The sequence below is a fragment of the Ovis aries genome, chromosome X (genome assembly GCF_016772045.2).
Source record: "Ovis aries strain OAR_USU_Benz2616 breed Rambouillet chromosome X, ARS-UI_Ramb_v3.0, whole genome shotgun sequence".
Taxonomy (NCBI): Eukaryota; Metazoa; Chordata; class Mammalia; order Artiodactyla; family Bovidae; genus Ovis; species Ovis aries.
Window position 1 is genome coordinate 53,050,996 of NC_056080.1, and position 26,729 is coordinate 53,077,724.

Here is a 26,729-nt window from a genome sequence, read left to right on the forward strand (position 1 = left end):
TACACTTTGCTCTTTATTTTCAGACTCAAGTCAGCTAAAGGCACACAAAGCAGAGGACAGGAGGCAGCCCAGCTTCAAGTGAAGTGCAGGTGGAGTGGGGATCCAAAGCAGCTGGTTTCTTAGGCATAAGTGGTGACATACTGGGGCCCCATGTTCCCAAAGTAGGAACGTTCCCACTCACTCATGAGCTCAAAGTGTACAGGACGGCGGCAGAAATTGCAGGCAGCTATAGATATATCCTGGAGGGGGAGTCCCACCTCAGTCCAGGCTTCTAGCAGCTTCTCTGAAGGTGATGAGGGGAAGGGAGGGAAATAATTGGTTAGAGTATGTCTTAATTCCTGTGCCACATTACAGATGTGCCAAGATACTGATCCCCTCAACCCTTTGAGATATCTCAGAACTAGAAATAGCCTCATTAGTTTGCTCCTTTGTGTGATGTGAATATTACCATTTGTGTATGGGTGTTGTGATGTATAAAAGTTTGAGAAGCACTCATGTGACATAATTTGAAGCTGTACTGGCCTGGCCTGAACCACTTCCTAAGTACATGACATGGTGTAACTCAAGAAGTGAATCCATCTACTTGGAAACTCAGCCTGGTGAGGAAGATGACACTGACAGTAAACACACAGTGTCATCAGTATTGTGACCTGGGAGCCTGGGGCAGGGGTTTTTCCTAGAGGGAGTGGGGAGCCCAGAGGACAGAACCTGACCTCTCTGTCAGAAGTACCTCAGTTGTGTCCCAGGGCTCTGTCCCTGGCTCTTTTTTCATGCTTATTCCCTGTGTGATCTCATCTAGTTTCATGGCTTTAAACACCATGTATATGCTGGTGATTCTGAAATTTTCATATCTAGCCCAAAGCTCTTTCCTGAATTATAGACTTGTATATCCAGTTGCCTTTCTGTGTCTTCACCTGGATATCTAATAGGCATCTGTAACTTAACATGAGCACAACTGAGCTATTGATCTCCCTACCCTCCACCAAGTCTACCTTACTTTCAGCGTTAACCATCTCAGTTGATGGCAATGCCAGTTGCTCAGTACAAAAATATTTGAGCTATCCTTTATTTTTCTCTTTCTCTCCTATGACACATCCAGTCTATTAGCAAAAACCATTGGTTCTACCTTCAAAATCTGACACTTCTTACCACCAATGCTATCCTCAGGTCTGAGCCACCATTATTTGTTTTTCATTTTTTAATTCTGAAGATTTTTTTATTAAAAAGCAAATTCTTTGCTATGTGACATCCAATGGCTTGGAAATTTTAATCCCTTCTTTTGTCACCATTATTTCTTAACCTGAAATATCACAGTAGCCCCCTAATGGATCTCCCTGCTCCCACTCTTTCAGTCTATTCTCAACATAGAAGTCAGAGAAACTCTTGAAACCTGAATCAGATTCAGATATGTTACTCATCTGCTTAAATCCTTCAGAAGGCTTTCTATTTCAGAGTTCCCTGGTGGCTCAGACAGTAAAGTATCTGCCTACAATGTGGGAGACCCGGGTTTGATCCCTGGGTCAGGAAGATCCTCTGGAGAAGGAAATGGCAACCTGCTCCAGTACTCTTGCCTGGAAAAATCCCATGGACGGAGGAGCGTGGTAGGCTACAGTCCATGGGTTCGGAAAGAGTTGGACATGACTAAGTGACTTCACTTTTCTTTCACTTTCACAGTTAAAGCCATACCCCTTCCAGTGGCCTGCCATACCTTACACCGTCTGGTCCATATTGCTCCTCCTCAGTTTTCTCTCTCTTTTCCTCTTATTCACACCATTCCATCCATACTCATCTACTTATTGTTATTCAAATACAAGAGGAATACTGCTGTGCTAGGGTCTCACCTGTTTTAGGCTGTTCTTTCTGCCTGGGATGCTCTTCTCTTAGATTTCTTCCCAGCTGACTCCTTCACTTCCTTTATGTCTTTGCTCAAGTGTCACGTTGGTGGTCTCTATCCATAGCACTCTATTTAAGGCTGCAACCTTCCTCTCCAAGCTAGCCCCTGTACCCACCCCCAGCACTTTCAATCCCCTTTCTCCTGCTACATTTTTCCTCATAAATGCTTAGAATTACCATGCTATTTGATTTGCACTTATTTTTAAGTGGTCCTTTTTTATTATCTCCTACTAGTATGTAAGCTCCAGAAGGATAGAGATTTTGTGTCTGTTTTGTTTAGTACTGAATCCCCAGCACCTGGAGCAGTATCTAGCACACAGTAGGTACTCAATAACTATGTGTTGAAAGAATGAATGAAAGATGCCTGATTACATCTAGAAGATGAAAAGAGATAAGTCAGAGTAAGAGATGAGGGAAGGCATTCCACTCATAAGGAAGCATCATTAACAAAATCCCAGAAGTAAGAGGCTAGAGCTAAGTGAGGGAACTGTAAGTCATTCAGAGTAGCTGAAGAAATAAAATGAATGTGGGGAAGAAGAGAAAGCATAGAGATCACCATGTTGAAGGCACTGAATGCTATGCCAAGGAGGTTTGACTATTCTCCAGGCCAGTGTCTCCAGTTTGGGGGCTATATATCTTATTAGTACAAAAGTTCTAATACCTACCTCCAATGTATATATTTTTTTATATATACTATGTACATATATCATTGTCAGTCTATATATTAGAGATCGGTATCTGTAATGCTTAATTTCATATTTTTTAAGGCAAAACATAAATATACAATTCTAATAAATCCCCTTACCCTATGGATGATCTTGCATACCTCACCTTGGGAGACCACTGTTCTAGTCAAGACAGTAGGGAACTATGAAGAGGTTGAAACTAAGGAGCTATATGATCAGATTTTTAGAAAAATCCCTCTGATTGGTCAGTATGGATAAAGGATTAGAGAAAAGCAGGAAAATTAGTTAAGAAGAAATCACATTGACATGGATTTAAAAAGTAGCAATGGAGAAATGAGATTTGAGAGAGATTGTAGAGAACATTTGCAAGATTTCATGATGGGTTGGCTATAACTTTGAAGGACTGACTGACTGGTGGAGTCATGGTGAATGCCTCTCATATTTCTTTCTTGCAAAAGCCCAGCATAAGTGGATACTTAGAGAACTGATAATACTGAAAGCTCTATAATTGAAGCCTAGTGCAAAGAAGGCTTAGCAAGAGGTCCAGAAGTCTAGATCATTAGCTCAGAGAGGTATGTGGTATGAGATCTAGTGGTATGAGCATGGAGGTAGAAACAGATTCTCCAGTTCAAACCTAGCAGATATATGACTTTGGACCAGTTACTATATATTTTGATACCTCAGTTTCTACATATATAAAATGGAAATGCTAATAATACCATCTCTACCCCATGAGGATTAGATGAGTATGTAAAGTATTTAGAACAGTTCTTGACACATGGTAAGTGCTTAATAAGTGTTGGCTAGCATTATTTGATGCTTTTAAATGAATGAATGAATGGCATCTACCTGTCTTGTTTTCCTAGTACTCTCATTCTGCCTATGCTCCAGACAAACAAAATGCTTAGCTAATGTATGCCCTCTGCTTTCCTATCTCTAGGGTCTGTGCTTATCAAATTCCCTTGTTCTGAAATACCCTTCTTACACCATACCACAGGTACTTCAAGGTACAGCAGAAGGATTTCCTTACCTATGAAGCCTACTTAATTTCACTTTTCTTACCCTCTCTAGCCATAAGTGAACACTCTCCTTTTAGCTCCCAGAGTATTGGAGCTCACCACACTGGACCAGTACCACCCATGTTTATGTCTGTCTCCTTTGCTATGCCATCAACTACTTATGTGTCTTTCACCCAACAGACCTAGAATAAGAACCTGCTCTATGCTGGCCCTGTACCCAGAAGGAATCCAGTAAACTTTAGGTGAATTGGGCACCTTAAGGATAAAACCTAAGCTATTCAGCTCTACAAGCCTCCAAACTGTGTGTTGTCTTTGCAGATTCATAGGCAAACTCTCCCCTACCTTATTCCATTCTTACTTTCCTACATTCCAGTAATATCTGCTTGTTCTTGATATGTCCAAGCTTACTTCTCATTCTCTTCCTTGCGTTTCTCCATGCTCTTGCTTCTACTGGGAATATCTCTTCTGCATCCTCTTTCTTCTCTTGGTCCAATACCACACCCCTTTGCAAGACTCAGCTCAGGTTGTCACCTCCACTAAGAAAGCTGTTCTGAAGCCAGGCCCCTCTTCTGCTCCTAAAACTCCGTCATTCATTCTCTCTGTTGAACTTCAATCACTCCTTGAAGTCATTGTTTGAGTCTGCTATGGTCTCCTCAACCAAACTGAAGCCCTATGAATATAGGAAGTGTTTCTCATTCGTGTATGACCCTAGTATAGGGTCTAGCACATAAGAGATGTTTCAGAAATGTATTTTTAAACTGAATGGCATCCATTGTTAACTTCTTAAGATAATGAGGCTGAAGGAAAGAAGAGTGCTGTAGACACCCATGTTGAGGACTTACCCACAAAGTCTTCCATCATCTGAGGGCTATGGTGGGGGGAGGGTGCCAAGCGCAGCAGCTCCTCACCCCGGGGGACAGTTGGGTAGTTGATGGCCTGCACATAGATGCCATGCTTGGAGAGCAGGAGATCACAGATCCTGCTGTTCAGCAATGCATCACCCACCTGGACCCAGGAGAAAAGCTTGTCAGTATCTGCTCCCCTGGCCCCACTATTGCTAGCTCTATTAAGTAGGTGGAGGGAATCAGATCAAGGAACTCCACTGAACTTGGGGGCATATATTTTCATAAGCATCTTAGCCAGTGGCAGGTCTAGAATCTCTTATCAAGGAGTTGCTCGGTGGCAGCAATCTGACTTAAGATACATGCATCCCAATGTTCACAACAGCACTACTTACAATAGCCAAGACATGGAATCAATTCAAGTTCCTATCAACACACAATTGGCTTAAGAACATGTGGGGTGTGTATGTGTGTACACACACACATATACATATGTGCATACATACATAAAATTGAATATTAGCCACAAAGAAGTGAAATATTTTCATTTGTGGAAATATGGATAGACCTAGAGAATATTATACTAAGTGAAGTGAGTCAGAAAGAGAAAGACAGATATATCACTTATATGTGGAATCTTAAAAAATAATACAAATGAATCTATAACCAAAACAGAAACATACTCATAGAAAACAAACTTATGGATGCCTAAGGGGAAAGAGGGGCTTCCCAGGTGGCTCAGTGGTTAATAATCTGCCTGCTAATACAGGAGACTTGGGTTTGATCACTGGGTTGGGAAGATTCCCTGGAGAAGGAAATAACAACCCACTCCAGTATTCTTGCCTGAGAAATCCCATGGATAGAGAAGTCTATGGCAGTCTATGGTCTATGGGGTTGCGAGAGTTGGTTAGACATGACTTTGTGACTAAAAAACAATGAGGTATAAGGGAGGGGTAAATTAAGAGTATGGGAATGATAGGGAGGGAACACAGCCCTGCCAATCAACAGAAAATTGGATTAAAGATTTACTGAGCATGGCCCTACCCATCAGAACATGACTCCATTTCCCCCTCAGTCAGTCTCTCCCATCAGGAAGCTTCCATAAGCCTCTTATACTTCTCCATCAGAGGGCAGACAGCATGAAAACCACAATCACAGAAAATTAACCAATCTGATCACATGAATCACAGGCTTGTCTAACTCAATGAAACCATGAGCCATGCTGTGTAGGGCCACCCAAGACGTACGGGTCGTTGTGGAGAGTTCTGACAAAACATGGTCCACTGGAGAAGGGAATGGCAAACCACTTCAGTATTCTTGCCTTGAAAACCCCATGAACAGTAGGAAAAGGCAAAAAAAATAGGACACTGAGGGATGAACTTCCCAGGTCGGTAGGTGCCCAGTATGCTACTGGAGATCAGTGGAGAAACAACTCCAGAAAGAATGAAGAGATGGGGCCAAAGCGAAAACAACACCCAGTTGTGGATGTGACTGGTGACGGAAGTAAAGTCGAATGCTGTAAACAACAATATTGCATAGGAACCTGGAATGTTAGGTCCATGAATCAAGGCAAATTGGAAGTGGTCATACAGGAGATGACAAGAGTGAACATCAACATTTTAGGAATCAGTGAACTAAAATGGACTGGAATGGGTGAATTTACCTCAGATGACCATTATATTTACTACTGTGGGCAAGAATCCCTTAGAAGAAATGGAGTAGCCATCATAGTCAACAAAAGAGCCCAAGATGCAGTACTTGGATGCAATCCCCAAAACAACAGAATGATCTCTGTTCATTTCCAATGCAAAGCATTCAATATCACAGTAATCCAAGTCTATGCCCCAACCAGTAATGCTGAAGAAGTTGAAGTTGAATGGTTCTATGAAGACCGCAAGACCTTCTAGAATGAACACCCAAAAAAAGATGTCCTTTTCATTATAGGGGACTGGAATGCAAAAGTAGGAAGTCAAGAAACACCTGGAGTAACAGGAAAATTTGGCCTTGGAGGACAGAATGAAGCAGGGCAAAGGCTAATAGAGTTTGCCAAGAGAATGCACTGGTCATAGCAAACACCCTCTTCCAACAACACAAGAGAAGACTCTACACATGGACATCACCAGATGGTCAACAACAAAATCAGATTGATTATATTCTTTGCAGCCAAAGATGGAGAAGCTCTTTACAGTCAGCAAAAACCAGAAGACCAGAAGCTGACTGTGGCTCAGATCATGAACTCCTTATTGCCAAATTCAGACTTATATGGAAGAAAGTGGGAGAAAACCACTAGACCATTCAAGTATGACCTAAATCAAATCCCTTACAATTATACATTGGAGGTGAGAAATAGATTCAAGGAATTAGATCTGATAGACAGAGTGCCTGAAGAACTATGGATAGAGCTTCGTGACATTGTACAGGAGACAGAGATCAAGACCATCCCCAAGAAAAAGAAATTCAAACAGGCAAAATGGTTGTCTGAGGAGGCCTTACAAATAGCTGTGAAAAGAAGAGATGTGGAAGGCAAAGGAGAAAAGGAAAGATATACCCATTTGAATGAAGAGTTCCAAAGAATAGCAAGGAGAGATAAAAAAAGCCTTCTTCAGTGATCAATGCAAAGAAATAGAGGAAAACAATAGAATGCGAAAGACTAGAGATCTCTTCAAGAAAATTAGGGTTATCAAAGGAATATTTCATGCAAAGATGGGCACAATAAAGGATAGAAATGGTATGGACCTAACAGAAGCAGAAGATATTAAGAAGAGGTGGTAAGAATACATAAGAGAACTGTACAAAAAAGATCCTCACAACTCAGATAATCACTTCACAACCCAGATCACTCTCCTGGAGCCAGACATCCTGGAATGTGAAGTCAAGTGGGCCTTAGGACGCATCACTATGAACAAAGCTAGTGGAGGTGATGGAATTCCAGTCGAGCTATTTCAAATCCTGAAAGATGATGCTGTGAAACTGCTGCACTCACTATGTCAGCAAATTTGGAAAACTCAGCAGTGGCTACAGGACTGGAAAAGGTCAGTTTTCATTCCAATCCCCAAAAAAAGCATTGCCAAATGCTCATACTACTGCACAATTGCACTTATCTCACACACTAAAAAAGTAATGCTCAAAATTCTCCAAGCTAGGCTTCAGCAATACGTGAACCATGAACTTAACAGATGTTCAAGCTGGATTTAGAAAAGGCAGAGGAACCAGAGATCAAATTGACAACATCTGTTGGATCATTGAAAAATTGAGACAGTTCCAGAAAAACATCTTCTTCTGCTTTATTGGTTACACCAAAGCCTTTGTGTGGATCACAACAAACTGTGGAAAATTCTTCAAGAGATGTGAAAAGCAGATTACCTAACCTGCTTTCTGAGAAATCTGTATGCAGGTCAAGAAGCAACAATTAGAACTAGACATGGAATAACAGACTGGCTCCAAATCAGGAAAGAAGTCAAGGCTGTATAAATGCTGGGCTGGATGAAGAATAAACTGGAATCAAGATTGCCAGGAGAAATATCAGTCACCTCAGATATGCAGATGGCTCCACCTTATGGCAGAAAACAAAGAAGAACTAAAGAGCTTCTTGATGAAAGAGGAGAGTGAAAAATTTGGCTTAAAGCTCAACTTTCAGAAACTAAGATCTTAGCATCTGGTCCCATGACTTCATGGCAAATAGATGGGGAAACAATGGAAACAGTGACAGACTTTAAAAATAAAGCCCCTAAAAAATAGGGGCTCCAAAATTGCTGCAGATGGTGACTACTGCAGCCATGAAATTAAAAGATGTTTGCTCCTTGGAAGAAAAGCTGTGACCAACCTAGACAGCATGTTAAAAAGCAGAGAGATCACTTTGCCAATAAATAAATAAAGATCTGTCTTGTCAAAGCTTTGGTTTTTCCAATAGGCATGAATGAATGTGAGAGTTGGACAATAAAGAAAGCTGAGTGCCAAAGAATTAATGCTTTCAAACTGTGGTGTTGGGGAAGACTCTTGGAGTCCTTTGGACAGCAAGGAGATCTGACCAGGTCATCCTAGAGGAAATCAGTCCTGAATATTCATTGGAAGAACTGATGCTGAACTTGAAACTCCAATACTTTGGCCACCTGATGCAAAGAACTGAGTCATTTGAAAAGACTTTGATGCTGGGAAAGATTGAAAGTGGGAGGAGAAGCGGATGACAGAGGATGAGATGGTTGGATGGCATCACCACTCAATGGACATGAGTTTGAGTAAACTCCAGGAGTTGGTGATGGATAGGGAAGCCTAGTGTGCTGCAGTCCATGGAGTAGCAAAGAGTTGGACACTACTGAGTGACTGAACTGAACTGAACTGATGGGATTAACAGATAAAAGTTACTACCCATAAAATAGATAAGCAACAAGGATTTACTATATAATACAGTAAACTAAAGGGAAATAATCTGAAAAAAATATGTAGCTGAATCTCTTTGTTGTACACTTGAAACTAACACAATATTGTAAGTCAACTATATGCTGTGCTGTGCTTATTAGCTCAGTTTTGTCCAGTTCTTTGTGACCCTGTGGGCTGTAGCCCGCCAGGCTCCTCTGACCGTTGGGATTCTCCAGGCAACACTACTGGAGAGGGTTGCCATGCCCTCCTCCAGGGGATCTTCCCAATTCAGGGACTGAACCCAGGTCTCCCTCATTGCACCCAGATTCTTTACCATCTAAGCCACCAGAGAAGCCCAAGAATGCTGGAGTGGGTAGCTTATCCCTTCTCTAGGGGAACTTTCCAGACCCAGCAATTGAACTGGGGTCTCCTGCAGTGGAGGTAGCTTCTTTACTAGCTGAGCCACCAGAAAAGCCCCAAGTCAGCTATACTTCAATTTAAAAATTAAAGGGGGTAGAAGTGCTTCTAGGGACCTTGTCTTGAAGCTGTTTGCAGAAGCATACTTAGCTAGTATGTTAATTTAGGGTAGTTCTGAGTAAGAAGATAAAACCACAAGTGACTTCTGGGGTGTTGTCACTGGGTTAATTAAACATATTTGCAAAAGTAGTCTTTCTAAGGAACCCTGAATTAGCCCAAGGAACAGTACAGTCTACTAAGCATGAGATAATAGCTAATGTTAAAAAAAAAAAAAAGACTAGTTAATCCAGAATGAGTGATAATTTTCCAAAAGGGAAAGAAACTGATGATAAGGAGGTTGGTTAACAAGGAAACAGTTGACAGGAACAGGTTTCAGTTTGCTGGGTGCGGGAAGGCTCCCAGGAGAGATGGTGGAGAAGGCAATGGGCAATGTAGGACTCTCACCCGAATGGGGATGATGTGGCTGGGGCAAGGGATGACAGGAAGACCCCTGTCCATTAGTAGCTGACGCATGTGCTTGACATTGCGTTGGTGGGCCCTCCTAAGGGCTTGGCCCTCCTCTCCTTTAAGCAGTCGCACGGATTCCAGAGCCCCGGAGAGCACCATGGGAGGCAGTGAAGTGGTGAAGATGAAGCCAGCAGCATAGGAACGTACCATGTCCACCAAGTCACGGGTGCTGGCAATGTAGCCACCCACACAGCCAAAGGCTTTGCCTGGAGACAAGAAGGAGAATAAGGAGGTTATGCACAGATCCTATTATCAGCCCCCTGAGGAACAGGGTAATTCAAGGCGATACACTAGAAGCTGGAACTCCAGACTCCCTTATCATCTTTCTTGTCTGTGACAAGCAGACAGAGCTGATAGTTGTGCTGCTTTGAGGTAGGACTTGCAAGCCCTGCCATGTGTACTGACTAGATATGCAGGAGCTGGGTGGGGACCTTCAACTGGTTAGATCCAAAAGTAGAGCTAAATGGAGCTTGGAACTGGGGTGGGGAAGGAGTTTTGATCCACAACTCCACTCACTGAATTGAACTTGGTAATTTGGCCCAGCTCAGGGGTCTTCTCAAAAAATCCTCCCAGACTTTGTCAGCAATTTTGCAGTGGGATGGGAGTGGGAGGAGAGAATCCAAGTGTTCTATAGCCTGGGCCATAAATTCTACCCAAATAGCCTTTGCAACTTTGTGGAGGAAGAAGAAAAAGTTATTTTAGGGACTTCCTTTCTGGATTGTATATAAGGGTAACCCAAGGGACTCGCTTACCAAGAGTTCCAGAGATGATGTCAATCTTGTGCATAACTCCATCACGCTCCCCAATCCCAGCACCCCGGGACCCATACAGTCCTACAGCATGAACTTCATCCACGAAGGTCAGAGCCCCATACTGGTGGGCCACATCACACAATTCCTCAAGGGGACAGATGGCACCTGAGCAAAGCCATGAATAGAGGTAGGTCATAACCCTTCTCCAGCTCCATCTCCAGCATGGAATTTGTGGTACATAACAACTATAGGTTGGGAAAGGGGGAGGGTGTGTACCCTTAGTTGGGACTATGCCAGACTTCTTCATAAGTGTCAACTGAGTTCACCCTACTCCTACCCAAGTTGTGTGTGTGTGCATTTTCCCCAGCCTGTGATTAAGGGTTACTTTTCTGTCTTTCTGTTTTTGCTTCATTCTGATAATATCTGTCCTCTTGCTTATGCTATTTGCCAGCCTCTCTCTGCCTTTTTCCCCCCTACAAGTCTGTGTATTTCCATCAAGTATTGGCACTAGCCTATATGATGCCTTTGTTTAAATAAATTAAAAAAATTCTCCTTTTGCTCCAGGTTAATGTTTTCAGATTTCACTCACCCTCTCTGCCAAGTGTCAGCTGTGTCAATATCGTTTTTTCACTGGTCTTCCATATTTCTGTGTTTATGACTTTTTGCCATTCTCTTTCTATGACTATTTCCAACTTTGTTTCTGTGTCTCTATTTTCTATCTGTCTTCATTTTTCTCTCTCCTCTCCCCCCTTCCTCTGTGTCTTTGTTAGTATCTGTATCCCTCCTTCCCTCACTCACCTTCTTCTCTCACTTCTGTTCTCTCTTTCTTATTGTTTGTATCCCTTCATGTCTACCTTTCTGACTTTGGACTTTTTTCTCTGTATCTCTGTCTCTTTCTGAGGTTTTTTTTTTTTTTTTTTGTGCCTCAGTCTTTTCGTCTCTGTGGGAAATATTTCTTTCTCATCCTGTCAATGTTGTTACCTGAGGGTACCCTCCCATAGACTCAGGCTCAATGTATTGAATGAAAGTGAATTAGAAGTAATCTGTATGTTCCTGTACATTTTCCATGCAGATTTACCATTTCCCCCTGTTATTCTATGCTGATAATTGTTTATAAGGTCTTCAAATGTCTGTGAATTTCATGCACAGATTTTGTGACCACTCTACATATACAAAAACCCATACATCTGTCATTCTCCATTCCTGGAAACTGATGGTGTAGGGAAGTGGAATACAACAAAAACTTCTTCATGTGGGAACAGGGACTCCAAGCTAGAATTAAAGTTTGTGAGCAATTGGTGGGACAACAGGAGGGAAGAAAACCACAAGAGTTGGAGTCCAAGACTAAGAGGACAGTGTAATGGTTCAAGCATCATTTCAATGGGAGGAATTCAGCACTAAATTGACAGTTTCAGCAGGGTTTCCACCATTCACTAAATAAAGAACCATTCATTTGCAAATGTAAGGAAGTAGAATAGTCCCGACATTCATTATTTCTGGTTTTCACTACAGAAATAATGATTTAGAGTAGTCTCAGTGGTAGAAATATGATCATTGCTGGTTGTGGAAATTTGGACGAGGGCATGACAATAAGTTTTTATATATATTCACTCACTTAAATACTCTCAGCTACTCTATTAATTATCATCTCAAATTTTAAAGATAAGGCAATTGAGACACAGCAATTAAGAAACTTGTCCAAGCTAGTAAGTTGTAATGCTGAGATTTGAACATGGATAGTTTGGTTCAACAGCTTGTGCATCACCATTATTTGATGTGATGGCACTTATACTGGCTAAATCTGAGAGTACAGTGGACTCTCCTTTGTTTCACTTGGAAAAGTGACACATTGAAATGAATTGAGGATTTCTTCACTTTAATAAACCCAGAAAATTATGCCTAAAATAGATGATTTCTGCCTAAGAGGGACAACAATACAATGATTTGAGCATTGTTTCAGCTGGGGAAAGGAAAGAGGTAGGATGATCAAGGTGACTTATTTCTACTTAGATCATGATAAATAGAATGTGTTCCATCATCTCTTTCAAGCAGATATTTTACCTTGAGGAAAGCTGAAGTTCAGAGAGTTAAAGAGTTACCCAAGGTCACTGAGCTGGTAAGTGCTAGAGGTAGGATTTGAACCAAGATCTGACTTGAAAACCTGTTTTGATTCCAGTGCTACATATTGGACCCTAAAAAATCTCCCAGGTACTGATTTGTGAAAATTTATGCTGCAGGAACCAGACACTGGGATGATCTGCACATCATTTCTAATGGAAGGAGCATCATATGAAGAAATTGGACTCATACATTTTAGGGGTTCAGATACACACTTTGGCACCAGTTTACTGAACCAGCCAAGGTAACTTGGGTACTGTCTCTGCACTTTAGTTTCTTAACCTTTGAAATCAGTGTAATAGCTGTCTCCATCCTTTGGCATTTACTGTCTATGTGACCTTGGGCAAATCACTTCACTTCTTGGTATCTCAGTTTCCTCATATAAATAGAAATAATAATAGCACTTACATCAGAATTGTTGTGAAGATTAAGTGAAGTAATACATGTGGAATACTAATAATTTTGCTTGGTACATAATAAGCATTCTATAAATGTTAGCTATTTTCATTATCATCATAGTTTTTGTGAGACCAATGTTAGTAAACATACACTCACACATACGCTTACCATCCATGGAGTGAACAGTCTCAAAGGCCACAATTTTGGGTGTCTCAGGGTTGGACTTCTTTAGAAGTTTCTTCAGGTGGTCAGGGTCATTGTGCCTGAAGACAAACTTGGCAGCTCCACTATTGCGGATACCTTGGATCATGGAAGCATGGTTGCCTGCATCCGAGTAAATCTCGCACCCTGAAGAACCAGATGCATAGTGCTTAAGCTTCTATCCCAGTATTCGCATTTCAACTTCAAGACTGACTTGGCAGGAGCAAAGAGCTAATCCTTTCCTCCATATGAAGCCTCTGCTCAGCTTCTCCCTTCTCCGGAAGCCTTTGTAACACCTCTTCCTCTCTTGGAAGAACTCTTCTGCCCTGAAATTCTGATCACTACACTCTTCTCTCCAGGCATTTTAACTCTGGCTTGGACTTTGATTCTCGGGGTGGAAGAAATTTAAATTTCCCAAGAATGCTCTAGAGTTTCCTGAGAACAGGGCTTACGTTCCTATTCCTAGACACCAAGATTAAGCCTTAGAAAGGAGTTTATCCCAGGGAATGTTTGTTAACTTGAACTGATGATATATTCTTCCTGATTTAGATGAAACCCCACCTTTTCCAGATAGTACACCTCTGCTCATTGTTACATGGAGATACTTAGACTTTCACAGTTTGAATCATAACCTCATTACAAGTCAGAGCTAGAAGGGCAATTGTTGACCATGGAATCTAGTCACTTTAATGTACAAGTGAGGAAGCTAAGTCTAAAGAAGGGGAGACTTTTGTCTAGGACCTGAGGAATCCAGGGCTTTTTCCTAGACAATGGTGGGGGAACAAGTAGAGGTGGGAAATTGGTGGATGGAATTGATTCCTGGGCCCCTAAACTTACACTGACATCAAGGAACTGTGGCCTTATATTAGAGTAAGGGATCACTTCTACCTGTGGAAATCAGGCATGACTTCCCGGAGAACCTGCTGTGAAAGATAAGTAGACTGGAAGTTTCTTGGGAGCAGGGACCATAGCTTTTTGTCTTTCTGTTTCTGGTACCCAGATTAAGGATAAGTGTACAGGAGATGTTAAGCAAACCTTTTTTTAATGAATGGACTTAAAAAAAATAGAATTACTGAATTTTAAGTGAGTGAATGAAAATATGAATTAGTATATTATTGAATGAAAAAATGTGAGGAGAGGTGTCAACAGATGAGCTTGAAGAGGTAGGTAGAGGCCAGATTATTGAAGGCTTTAGAAGGCATGATAAAGAGAAGGGCAGTGGGGATCTATCAAAGGGTTTGGGGCAGAGGAATAACAAAGATGGGCTTTTATTTTTAAAATATCATCTGGTTCTCATGAAGAATATGTTTTAGGAAGGCAAAGGTGAAATCAGAAAAATGATTTTGGTCTTAGGATGTTGGCAGAGGAAATGAAAAGAAGTTGAATTCTAATGGCGGAAGGAGTTTACTGAAGACATTTCCAAAGATATTGGCTTGAGTTGGGGTTATGTGTGGTCTTGAAAAAAGTTTCTAAGAAGCAGTAGAGATGTTTATAGTGTGCTGAAATGTTTTCAAGAAGTGAGGAAATGGGTAGCAAGTGTGGAGACTTTTCTCAAGCAGTTTGCCTGTTATAAGGAGAGGACAGAATGGCAGTAACTAGAGAGTGAAGAGGAAAAAAAATTTTTTTGAGATGCAAGAGACTTAAACATGTTTAAAGAGCAGGAGAGGCTAAAGATACAGGAGAGAGAGAGGGAACTCATAGATCAAGATTCCTGATGAGGTAAAGGACACACAGAACACTGATGTAAGAATTAGTCAACAAGAAAAATGGCACCTCTTCTACTGTGACAGGAGATAAGGAATGAAAAGAAGCCATGTGAGAATGCTCATGAGTTTATAGGTAGTTTGAGGCAAGAAGTTGAGGACATTGCTGCCTAGAGTCTTCTGTTTTCTGTGTGGTAGGAGATGAAGTAATCTGCTGTGGGTGGAGGTGAGGTGGAGGTGTAAAAAAGCTGAAGAGAATAGGGTTTGGCAAAATTTCCTTGGAGACTTGGAGGGCTGACTATGGAAACAGGATTGCCAGAAAGCATAGAAGACAGTAGAGGTTGAGGACCATGAATTATTAGTGGCTCCCATCTAGGTAATTATGTAATACCAGTATTGACATAGAGAAGGTGGAGAGTTGCATTTATCTGGGATTGGGTTATGATGGAAGAATTGATAGGCATATGAGTTGAGGACATTACTGGTTAGAGGATGGGAGAGTGGGAAGATGGGATTCAGATGAGCTCTGGTGTACAAGTGAAGAGATTAGCTTTAGGCAGGAGAGAGAATGAAAAAGGGTAGATGAACAGTGAGATAAATTTGTGGGCTTAGTGGCTGTAAGCTAAAGGACCTCTTGTTTGGTGGCTTCTGTTTTATTTGTGTTGTAAGATGTGAGATTATTTGCTAAGATTGAAGGAGGTAGCCACAGGTTTTAGAAGGGGAAAGAAAGTTTGAAAAAGCTGATATAGGGATATAAAAGGACTATTTATAAGTGTTGAGTGCAATTGAGTTGGGAAATGATAAATTTATGATGTTACCCTTCAGTGAGGTTAGGATATAGTCATCCAGTGTTGAGGGTATGCAGGATGGGTAAGGACAAAGGGCATTGGGAGCAAGTGAACTCAGAAGACAGGGAAGGGCTGATGGAGACAGTAAGCCTGGATGCAGGATACTAGCCCTGAAGAAAGTTTTGGCTCTGGGCTTACCTGGCAAAATCTTGGCCAAGGTGAAGAGAGTGGAGTCATTGGCCACAAAGCAGGAAGAGAAGAGCAGGGCTGAGTCCTTCTGGTGCAGCTCAGCCAGCTCTTGCTCCAACTCAACATGGAACTTACTGGTACCCGAGATGTTGCGGGTGCCACCAGCTCCAGCTCCATGGCGCTGCAGGATCTCTCTGGCCAGGAGAAAACAGGGGAAGAAAGGAGAAGAAACTCTTGTCAGATACTGAGAAACTGTAGATTTCTCTTCCTCGATAGGGGTCAATATTAACTTAGTGATTCTCTGAGTTGTGTCCTATATGACAAAGTAGAGGTTGGTATGGGGGCAATGAGGAGAAATGGACCTTCCCTCTTAGGCTGAAAGCACTCAGGGAGAGAAGGAGAAGCTAGATTGGTCTTGATTAGCTTGGAAGATCTTTTAGAGAAGGTTGCACACCATCTCTGGTAATACTCATTCTGTAGCCAGAGTAAGAACTCATGGAGGGTGCAACTTGTTTGATTTCTCATCCTATCCTTTGTAGCACTGGACACCACAGAGTTTGGAAAACTAGGCTTGTTGACTTAGTTCCTATCCAAGGATTAGATTTGTTGAAAGACCTTAAGACAAAAGGGATGTTGGGTGGAACCCAGGTTTCCACCATCAGTTCTGCCTTTTCCTTCTATGTGTGGCTTTGGGTCTTCTCTGGATATCTCCCTGTGGGCTCATCATGGCTCAGACCCTACTACTCACTGTGTGGCTTGCAAGACCCGAGGGTGCCGGCTCATGCCCAGGTAGTCATTACTGCACCATACAGACACATCCTTTGAGGTCACAGATGCCTCAAAGAAGTGTTCAGCAAAGGGGTATGCATCAGCCCAGCGATTCACAGTCTTGAAAACACGATAGGTGTGGTCCTGTTTCTTCTCCATGATTTTGTCCCTAAAAAACTGGTCATAACCAAAGACATGGTCTCCTGTGGGAGTAGAGATGGGGATGAAAAGGATTTATTTTAAATTACTTCCTGGCTAGTCCATATTTTATTTAATGCAATTGATTTGTAGTTCTCCAGTTCTCTTTCCATTTATTCATTTATTTGATCAGTCATTAACTTACTGGGTCACATTAATGCTCTACTATTTAATTCAACCATCCCTTTGCTTACTCACTGACTCATTCACTTGTTATACATTCACTCAGGCCTCCTACTCCTTGCATGGCCTCATCTCTTTTCCCAAGGTTAGTATGGCACCCTCCTCCCAGAAGTACCACCTCAAGTTTCAGTGGGAAGAGTGTTGATGGGTCTAGTTCTAGCCATAGTTCTGCTACTTCCTAGTTGCGTAATATTGGCAAGTCATGAATCCTCTTAGTCTTAATTTTCTTACCTATAAAATGGGACTAATAATATCTTCATCACAGAATTATGACCATCTGATGACAAATAGAATGTAATACATCCAAGCCAATATCTGACACATAGTACTATTATTGTGACTATTGTAATATAGTAGTATAGTAGTAGTAGTAAGAATAATAATTTTAAATAATATTATTGTAGCCAACATTTAATAAGTGCCTATTACATGTAATACCCTCTCTTAGTAACTTTATAGATATTATTCCATTTATTCTTTATAATAATCCTATGTGGAAAGTTCTATTAGCATCTCCATTTTACAGATGAGGAAGAGTCTACTTCTTTAACCACTACAAAATGGAGCAACCTTATTTTTAGAATTGAAATATAATATATGCCACCAGGCTTGTTAAACTCCAGAACTCTATCCACGAGACAGAAATTATGATTGTTGCAGATGGTAACTTATATGGTAGGAGTGTACACTAGTAATATCTTTGCTGTAGGGATGTTTGGAAATATGTACCAAGAGATTTTTAAATGCACATGCTGACATACCTAGGGAAATATTTGCAGCATGTTTAGCATAAAACTTGATATCCAGAATTTATGTTTTAGAAACTCTGAAAATTACTATGTAAAATTTTAACCCAATAGAAACGTGGGCAAAGAATATAACCAGACCATTCAACAAATGTAGTAAAAAGATGCTTAATCAGGGAAAGTCAACTGCAAAACAAGTTTTCACTCATCAAATTGACAAAGATTTAAAAGTTTGATACTATCAAGTGCTGGATAGTGTGTGAGAATATGGATTCTCTTTGATAATTAGTATACCACTTTGGAGGACCAATTGGCAATATTTATTAATATTGAAAATGTGTACACCTTCACATCCTGAGATTTCCACCTCTTGGTGTCTATTGTAGAGAAACATTTACCTATCTACATGAAGAGGTACATTCAAGGATGTTTGTTGCACCACTGTTTGTAAGAGAAAAAACTGGAAGCAACCCAATTGAGGAATAGCTAATTAGTTTCTAGTATAGCCATATATAGTCTAAGAATACTATATGTTATCTTTGTGGAGATATGTTATCCTATGTGGAAAGTTCTAATAGCAATCTATTACATTTATATGTATATAAAACCAACATACAATATAAAGTGGAAGAATACACACAAAAAATTGGTATAATTACATGAAGATGCTTGGTTGATTAAATGATGTTGCATTCATGCTACAGGACACATTTCAATCATTTATAATTATTATTCAGCTCTATGTTTAGGGACATGGAATAATGCTCATGACATATTGTTAAATGAACAAAGAACAACAGTAAACTCGAGGTGGAATGAGATCACATTTCTAATAAAAACATGTATGTGCAGGGAAGTGTAGTTTTGTACGTGTGTGTTTAGTCACAGGAAAATATCTGGAAAAAATAAAATTAATGGTGGATGGTGGAGCTCCGATTTAAATTTCCCTCTTTATATTCATTTTGTATTGGGAAAATAAAACAAATTCTGTCATGAAAAATTATTATAAACACACACAAGACAAGGGGAAGAGTTCTCTGTGAAGGATGAGTGTTTCTGAGGGAAGCATGGAGAAAAAATGATAGGAATACATCTAATATTTAATGAAGCTTCATAACAAGTTAGAGGCACTTCTGTAAGTGTAATTTTATTTTCTTCCTGTAATAACTTGTTAAGGTATTGAAATCTCACTTCAAGGAAATGACTTACTTTCCAAAGCATGCAGATCCAGCAAGTGCCAGCATTAAAATTTAAACTCAGACTCCCTTGGGCTCTAAAGTGATTCTTTGCCATTTCCTCTGCTGTGTCAGTGCACAGCATTTCAGCATTCCTTCCATATTCCTACCCCCTTTTACTTCCATCTCAGGAAACTCACCAGCCATGTTGTTCTGAATCAGGTGTGTGACCTTCTCTGAATTTTTCTCTGGCTCTTGGGGACTGGAGAATGGCTTCCTCAGGCTGGTTGAGGCCAGAGAGATGGGCACGTCTGAGAGGGAGTATGGGATCCATTGGCCATGAAAAGAGGGAGGGGAGGGAAAAAAAAGCATGTGCTGTCCGCTTTAAACTCAATACAACATATATAAATTCAAGGTTAGGAAGTAGAGAAGCCTTGTACAGAGAGAAGAAATATTCTGAAAAGTAAGCTTTTTCTCATCTCCCCAAGTGGAGACTTATATGTCATGAAACCATCCGTAAGGTGAATTATACTTTTCTTCACTAGGACTTTCCCTTGGGTGAGATAACTGGAACAGCAATGCTGAGTCTTGCACTTGAAAGGTAAATGCAGGATAGTGTCCCTTACTCTTCTTTTCTGAAAGTCATTAGAATTCAATTTTGAAAATTTTACTCTTAATTATATCCCACAAAGTTCTGTGAAAGATGTTGACAGTATAGCCAACTCTCAAGTGTGATTATCTTAAATGTTTTGCACCAATTGAATTGACCTGACCTCAATACTCATCTAAAGAATGCACCTACTTCCAAAACTTACTCTTTCATGCAAATCCAGATTGTTATAGGGTAGTGTTGCTTATATGTGGGAGCCCAGTCTGTCGGAATCCATTTAGTCACTTGGGAGAGAGCAGGCAGAAGCTCATTTTAGACTAATAGCTAAAAGTTATAGAAGCATGCATATGTGTTGGGGAGGGTGAATTTCAGTGCACAGTTTAAGCTATTGCCTACCGTGGTTCTCCTAGAAAAGACTAGACTTCCATCATGGAATGTGTACCAGTTGCCTTTGGATTAGCCTAGCTCAGGACCATGATAAAATGAAATCAAGCAATAAGTGTAGATGTTAGATGAGGTAGAACTTAACTCCAACCTGTCTTGAAAGTCTTCACATCTTCCTGGACTTCTGGGGCTGCTTTTTGCACAATTTTACTCTTTCCATCCTGGAGTTCCAACAGCATGAAGGGACAGTGGCTCTTGGCCCAAGATGGAGAATCTATGCAAAGAGAGTAAGTGGTAGTGAATTTCTAGCTATAAGTTTCTAGCTGTAAATTTAATAATGGTCACTGAGATGTTCTATAACTAAAAGCTCTATCTCAGGCTATGGTAGAGACACAAAGATGGATGTATCTTGTCCCTGTGCTAAGGGAGTTCCTAAGTTGTTGGGAATGGCACATACTGAAGACACATTATGAACAGTGCTGGGATGGGAAGGAAGACATGGGCTAGAAGAGGGAAGGGACATGACCCAGAATTGGAATTGGACAGGCTGGAAGTCTAGGCAGGCTTCACAGAAGAGATGGTGTCCAAGTTAAGTGTTACATGAGAAGTTTGAGATGCTCTGGAAAAGATAATGGGACAGAGTCATTTGACAGGAGCAAAGACATAGAAACTTAAAACGATAGTTAATCCAGACAATTTTAAGTAGTTTCAGCATGACTGGAGTATATAGAATGTGAGGGGCAAGAGAATGAGACTCTTTTTAGAGATACTGACGTAAGTCAGAAGTGAGGTGTATTTTTAGGCCAGTTTATTCTTCATTGACACTTTTCAGATGAACCCTCCCAGTTATTAGGTAACAATGACCAGTATGACTTGGAGTTTTATCTCTAAGACCCAGACATTCCCCCCCATTTGTCAGCAGTGACTTCTTACCCCCTCCAGCTTTGGTTGCTTTAAGGTGGATTTGAGAAAAACTTGGTCCTTGGGTGGCCAGAATGGGACAACGTCCAATACCAAACAGGAACTGGTGAGTCTTAATCATCTTGCCCAGGAGGCCTGTGGGGCTCCGGATAAGCACTGGGCAACGCTGTAGCAACATGGCTGCTGTCACCATCTTGAGCCTGAAGTTCTGCATAAGATATGGAAGAGATGAGATTCCACTATGAAGTCCTGGCCAAAAGTCAAGCGTCATTCTTATGTTTGATACTTTGCCTTTAGCTTCTCACCTGATGTTTGCTCCCCTCCCCAGAAATGCCTTTACTGTTATTTCAGAGTAAGAAATTTCCCAATCTTAAAATGTACCAAAGGGGCATCTGAGAGGAAGAAACAAGAAACTGATCATTAGATCAAAGAGGTAAAGAAATGAGTTCCCACTGGAGATGAGAAAGCCTGAATTCTGATTGTTTTAGACTTGACTACTGACCTACTCTGTGATGGTAAGGATCATTGAAGTATGTTTTGTGTGTCAGGATAAGAGTTGACAACCTACCAACCCTTTGATCAACACTTAAGGCTAAGACTCATTCTAAGAATATTGGCCTCAGCTAAATGAAGATTCAACCTGCTAACGTAGACAGATGCCATTGACCAGGGCTCCTGAAGCTTGGCTAGGGGTCTTTCCTCAGCAGGCCCAGCCAGAGAGACAAGCTTGAGGCCACAGGTACCAATTTAAGTAGATTCAGGAAAATAGAATGAAAGGGTACATGTCCCACCAGACTGGGAAAAGCACAAATAGAGATGTAGATGAAAACAAGCCAAGCCCCAAGGGATCTGGGAAACATCTATTTGTGAATGAAAGAGGCAGAGGCTGAAACAGATATTCATTGAATATTTTATTCAAATTTATTCAATAAATATTTATTGAATTTAAATAAGTATTTATTGAGTTTATTGAATGTTTATTCAATAAATGTTTATTGAATTTGGGAGTAAATTAATGAATGAGCAGGAACTCAGAGGGAAAAGAATATGGAAAGAGTCATAAGAAATGAAAAATTAAGAAAGATAAAAGGTGGAAAGTAATAGAAAACAAAGTGCAATGGTAGTGATGGAGTTAGAACAATAGAAATTGCAGGAGAGAGAAAGATCAAAGTCAGAAGGAAAGGGGACAAGTAGAGATAAGAACAGGAAGAAGATAACTGATCCAAAAAACAGAGGACAAGAGGATGATGGAAAATAAAGGAGGCAGGGAAAGAGACTGAGATGAGACAAAGAGAATGAAAGAGAAGACAAAAGAGAGGAGAGGAAAAGGGTAGAGGAGAGGGATTGAGTAACAGCAGAAGAAGAGTTAGAAACAGATAGAAGGACAAAAAAGGGATATGAGGCAAAAATCAAGAAGCATGCAGAAATATACAAAGACTCAGAAAACTGAGAGCAGGAGAGGAGAGAATCCAGCAGGGACAGAGTCAGTCAGCACAAAGGTAAAGGAGAAATTCTATCAGAGACTGTGGAGATGGAGAAGAACAAAGAATGGTTAGAGGAAGAGGAATTGGCCCTCCCTACTGAGAGAAATGAGAGTGAGACTGAGTGACAGGGTGAAGGGAGTAGAGACAAGATCAAAGGATAGAGACAGAGAGGTGGCTAAGGTGGGTTGGGGGTTGGGATGAGGGAGGAACGAGAGATATGAAAAGAAGCTACAGATAGCAAAAGGGAGAAGTAGATTATATGTATCTATATGTAAACCTAATGGTGAAAAATGTTGATAACATTAAGTAGAAGAAAGAAACATTTTACAAAGTGCTAACGGGCAGGTTTTAGGACCTATCATCTACACGATATAAAGGTTATACTGTTTAGATCTTACATCATGTTTTTAATTGGTTGTGACTTGTAATCTAATAGTTCAATAAAAACAGAAGTGAGATAATTGCAAAAAAAAAAAAAAGAAAGAAAGAAAGAAAGAAAAGTACAGCATCCAGCATCAGAGAGTGAGCCAAAATATGGGACTGGATAATGGGGGAAAGATGGAGGAATGTTTGAAGACTAAGGGCCTGCCACCACCAGGAGAGCTACTGAGTAGAACCCAACAACACCTCTACTATTTAAGGCCTTATATTGTGAGGGACAAGTGAACAGGAGAAGCTCATGCCATGTTGTTATATGGCAATATCCTTCATCTCTTACTGAGCGATACCCCTCCCTTCTAGATCTCACAGAGCAAACGCCCTCCTCCTAACTCACAAAACAACCTCTTTCCCTTGTTCAGTTGCAGAGTATCCTCCCTCCAACTCTCACAGGCTGTCATAAGAGCATAGGTTGGTGTACGGAGTAGAGTATATGGATATTGAAATTGGGAAAAGGCCAAGTGGTATTGAAAAGACTAAATTAAACTCACGTTAAGATTTTGGGAAAATTTCCAAAAGAAAATGTTAGCTTTTCTTATTTCAGTTCCAGCTCTCTAACTCCTTGTTAGACATACTTGGAAAGTTACTTCCCCTCTTTGGGTCTCAGCTTTTATCAGTAGTCAAATTTAAGATATTTATGTCTACCTCATATGGTAGGTAATGAATTGAATTTGATGCCTCCCTCATATCTGGATATGTGAGTTTCCCATCTCCTGCCTGCCTGCAAAGGCTAAAGTGCTTGGGGCTGAGCCTGCAGACCACAGATAAGGCTTTCAGAGTTTATCACATTTTGGGTCTGACCACTCCCCAGGCTGAGACTAGGGTGTGGGGGAGAAAAGGAGTTCCTTTCTAGAATCATGTCTGTGCATCTGGATGGGGCTGCCCTGGCTACTGGTGGTAAGGGGGTTGAATGGCCAAGGGAGAGGCAGGCAAAAGAGATGATCAGGTCCCAGGCTCCTGCAAATTCCTTTCGCCAACATTAACGACAATAATGACCACTTTGGGGTATGTAATGTGAAGAAAATACCCCAATATTGAAAGCAAAGTCCAGTCTTGCCTTGGGATGATGGTGAATCCCACCCCCAGAATAAAAGCAGAAGTTCACTACACACATCACTTCTAACAGGCTTTTAGCCATGATATATACTCAAGACCTGGGAAATACAGGCTACTTCTTGGAATTTGTTGGATTATCAAGCTCTTTCAAGCTTCAGTTCCAGTTTCTTTGTTCTGATACTCCTTTCCTATAATTTGTCCTGTCTCACTCTGCCTGACCATCTTTATGACCCATAATCTTGTAGTGTAGTTACCTTAGGCTCTGTTTCCTTTCTATCTTACTACCTATCCTGGGATTGGGGTGAGTAAAATTGAATCAAAGAAGTATTTTAGGCAATTAAGTATTTTAGTATTAAGAGCACAGCCTGCTAGACTACTTGCATTTGAATCCTTGCTGTACTACTCACTAGCCCTGGGGTATTAGAAAAGTCATGCTTAAGCTCTACATCTTATAACTTTAAAATATAGATAATAACAAGAATACTCAAATTCACAGGGATGTTGTAAAGATGCAGTAAAATAATCTATATAAATTATATAGAAGAGTACCTATCCAACAGTAAATACTGGAAAAGTGTCATCTATTTTTTTTGCAGGTATGGTTACGGGTTTATTGGTGATCAGGCTGGGCAGGGCCCACGCTGGGAGAGCAAGGCCTGCACACCAGCACACCAGGCTAGTCCTGGCCTTCAGGGCAGTGCTGGGGGCTCAAGCCTGAGCTCTCCAAGCCAGGGGTCTGGTCAGGCTACTCACAGCAGGAAGAAAAAAAAAACATGAAAAGGAAGGATGGTCTGGTTGGCTTTACAGCAGAAATGATAACATCAGGGGGTGACTTACTTCACTGAAGAAGTTCCTAGATTCCACATTTTCTGTATAGGGAAAGGGAAGGTATAGCCAAGGGAATTAACATCATAAATATACCAGACCAGGTCTGGAAAGCTGGCTCTTGTCTCAATCCTGATTCTTATCCTTTTTCTATTACAATTTACTATATGAAATTGAACCCTGCACTTTTCTTCTCTGGGCCTCAGTTTCTCCACAGACATTGGACTAGATAAATCCATAGATTCCATCTGATTCTAACAGTCAAACACTCTCAGAGTTCTCACTGTGTCAGACCCCTTTGTAAGTGCTTCACATACGTTGACTTATTTAATCCTCATGACAATCCTGTCAGGTATAAACCAATATCAACTTTATTTCAAAGGTGAGGAACTGAGGCCCCAAAAGATTAAGTAACCTGTCCATGTCACAGAGCTACTAAGTAGTAGAACCAGGATTTGAACCTAGTCAATCTAGTTCCAGGGGCTTCCCAGGTGGTTCAGTGGTAAAGAATCTGCCTGCTAATGCAGGAGATGCAAGAGATGTGGGTTTGATCCCTGGGTTGGGAAAATCCCCTGGAGAAGGAAATGGAAATGAATTCCAGTTTTTCTTGCCTGGAAAATTCCATGGACAGAGGAGCCTGGTGGGGTACTCTGCGATCACAAAAAGCTGGACATGACTGAGCATGTGCGTGCACACACACACACACACACACACACACAGAGTCTGGTTCCAGAGCCTACTAACTTAACCACTATGGATCTATGATTCAAATATTACCACATATTTTCCTGACTGAGAGCCTGACTCCACACATTAATCTACTCTCCTATTAATCCAGGTCCCTTTCCAGGACGTTTGATTTTGAGCTGTAACCAATGCCTTTATCATAGGAACAGATTTCTAACTGAAGTGGAATTCAGACACTGATGAACATTCATTCATTCATTCCATCATTTAACAACTTTGCTGGGGTCTCTTAGAACAATGCTTTCACTCAAAGTGATAATGGTGAAATTTTGGCCTAAGTTATACAGCATTACTAGATTTTCCCTACACAGTAAAATCCTCTCTTGTGTCAGCAGCCAATGTACAGTACCAGAGATCAGAAAGGCTAACCATAACTCTACCCCAGCAGAGAGCCAGAAACCATTCATTACTGTTTTCCTTGACACTTCTGTCCCCTTTACAGCCTGCTTTGAAAGAATCAGTTAAGTCTGGAAAGGATATGGTCACTTTTCTTCAAGAATTGGAAGCATCAGGCTTTAATTTCCTTCCTAGCACCCTCTCCCCATCACAGAAGAAGCATTGAGAATTTTAGATTCCTGGAATCAAAATAGGAAATTCTTAGAAACATAAAAATTTAGAAGACCACAAAATCAAACTTAGATGAGGTTGTGGAAATCATAGGGCAACCTCTCTTTTACAAAGAGTGAATGATTTGCCTCACAGTGAATTAAGGTGAGAAAACAAATCTATTGACTTTCAGCACAGGACCCTTTTAGTGACACAGAATTCCTCTCCCGCCATCTCCCTTTCTTTCTGGTAATTATTCATCTCTCAGTTCCTTCAAATCTCTCCCTTCAATGCACTATTCCCATCACACCACATTAACTCTGTTTTCTCTCCCTACCTCTCGCCCTCTAAACTTTGATCCATTGGGCTCTGCTGTCTGCCAAGCAAGAAGGAGCCAGAGTAAAGGGAAAATAAGAGAAAACTAGAGTGTCAGAGAGTGACGAAGTAAAGTGAGTGATCTTGTAAACTAACAAAGAAGAAGAAACAAGAGGAAAAAAAGACAAAGGGAAGCTGAAAACAGGGAAAGACAGGAAGAGACATCGGGTGCGGGAAAGAAAATGACAGAGGGATAGGTTGTAAGAAACAAACCCAGATCTAGTCAGGTCAGAAAGTCAGCCTATACAGCCATGAGGTGGGCAAGCAAACCAAGAAAGAAGGCACCACGCTGAAAGCAACACTTACCTGTTGCCCTGCACTGAGGACGAACGAACGACAGGTT

The 26,729-nt window shown here is 41.0% G+C and overlaps 1 protein-coding gene across 3 annotated transcripts; it reads right to left on the reverse strand.

Annotated features, from left to right (window-relative positions):
* Positions 1-26,729, reverse strand: ALAS2 (5'-aminolevulinate synthase 2). Of its 3 annotated transcripts, none has more exons than XM_004022048.5 (11): positions 26,693-26,729; positions 20,928-21,123; positions 20,146-20,268; positions 19,201-19,311; positions 16,679-16,901; positions 15,940-16,124; positions 13,218-13,397; positions 10,533-10,697; positions 9,718-9,986; positions 4,441-4,603; positions 1-283 (listed from the first exon to the last, which is right to left on the reverse strand). In XM_004022048.5, the coding sequence occupies exons 2-11, from the start codon at positions 21,106-21,108 to the stop codon at positions 120-122; spliced, it is 1,764 nt and encodes a 587-aa protein (XP_004022097.2). In that variant the 5' UTR covers positions 21,109-21,123; positions 26,693-26,729; the 3' UTR covers positions 1-119. The 3 variants fall into 3 exon arrangements, with proteins under 3 accessions (XP_004022097.2, XP_060263803.1, XP_060263802.1); XM_060407820.1 differs by lacking the exon at positions 26,693-26,729 and adding an exon at positions 24,731-24,775; XM_060407819.1 differs by lacking the exon at positions 19,201-19,311.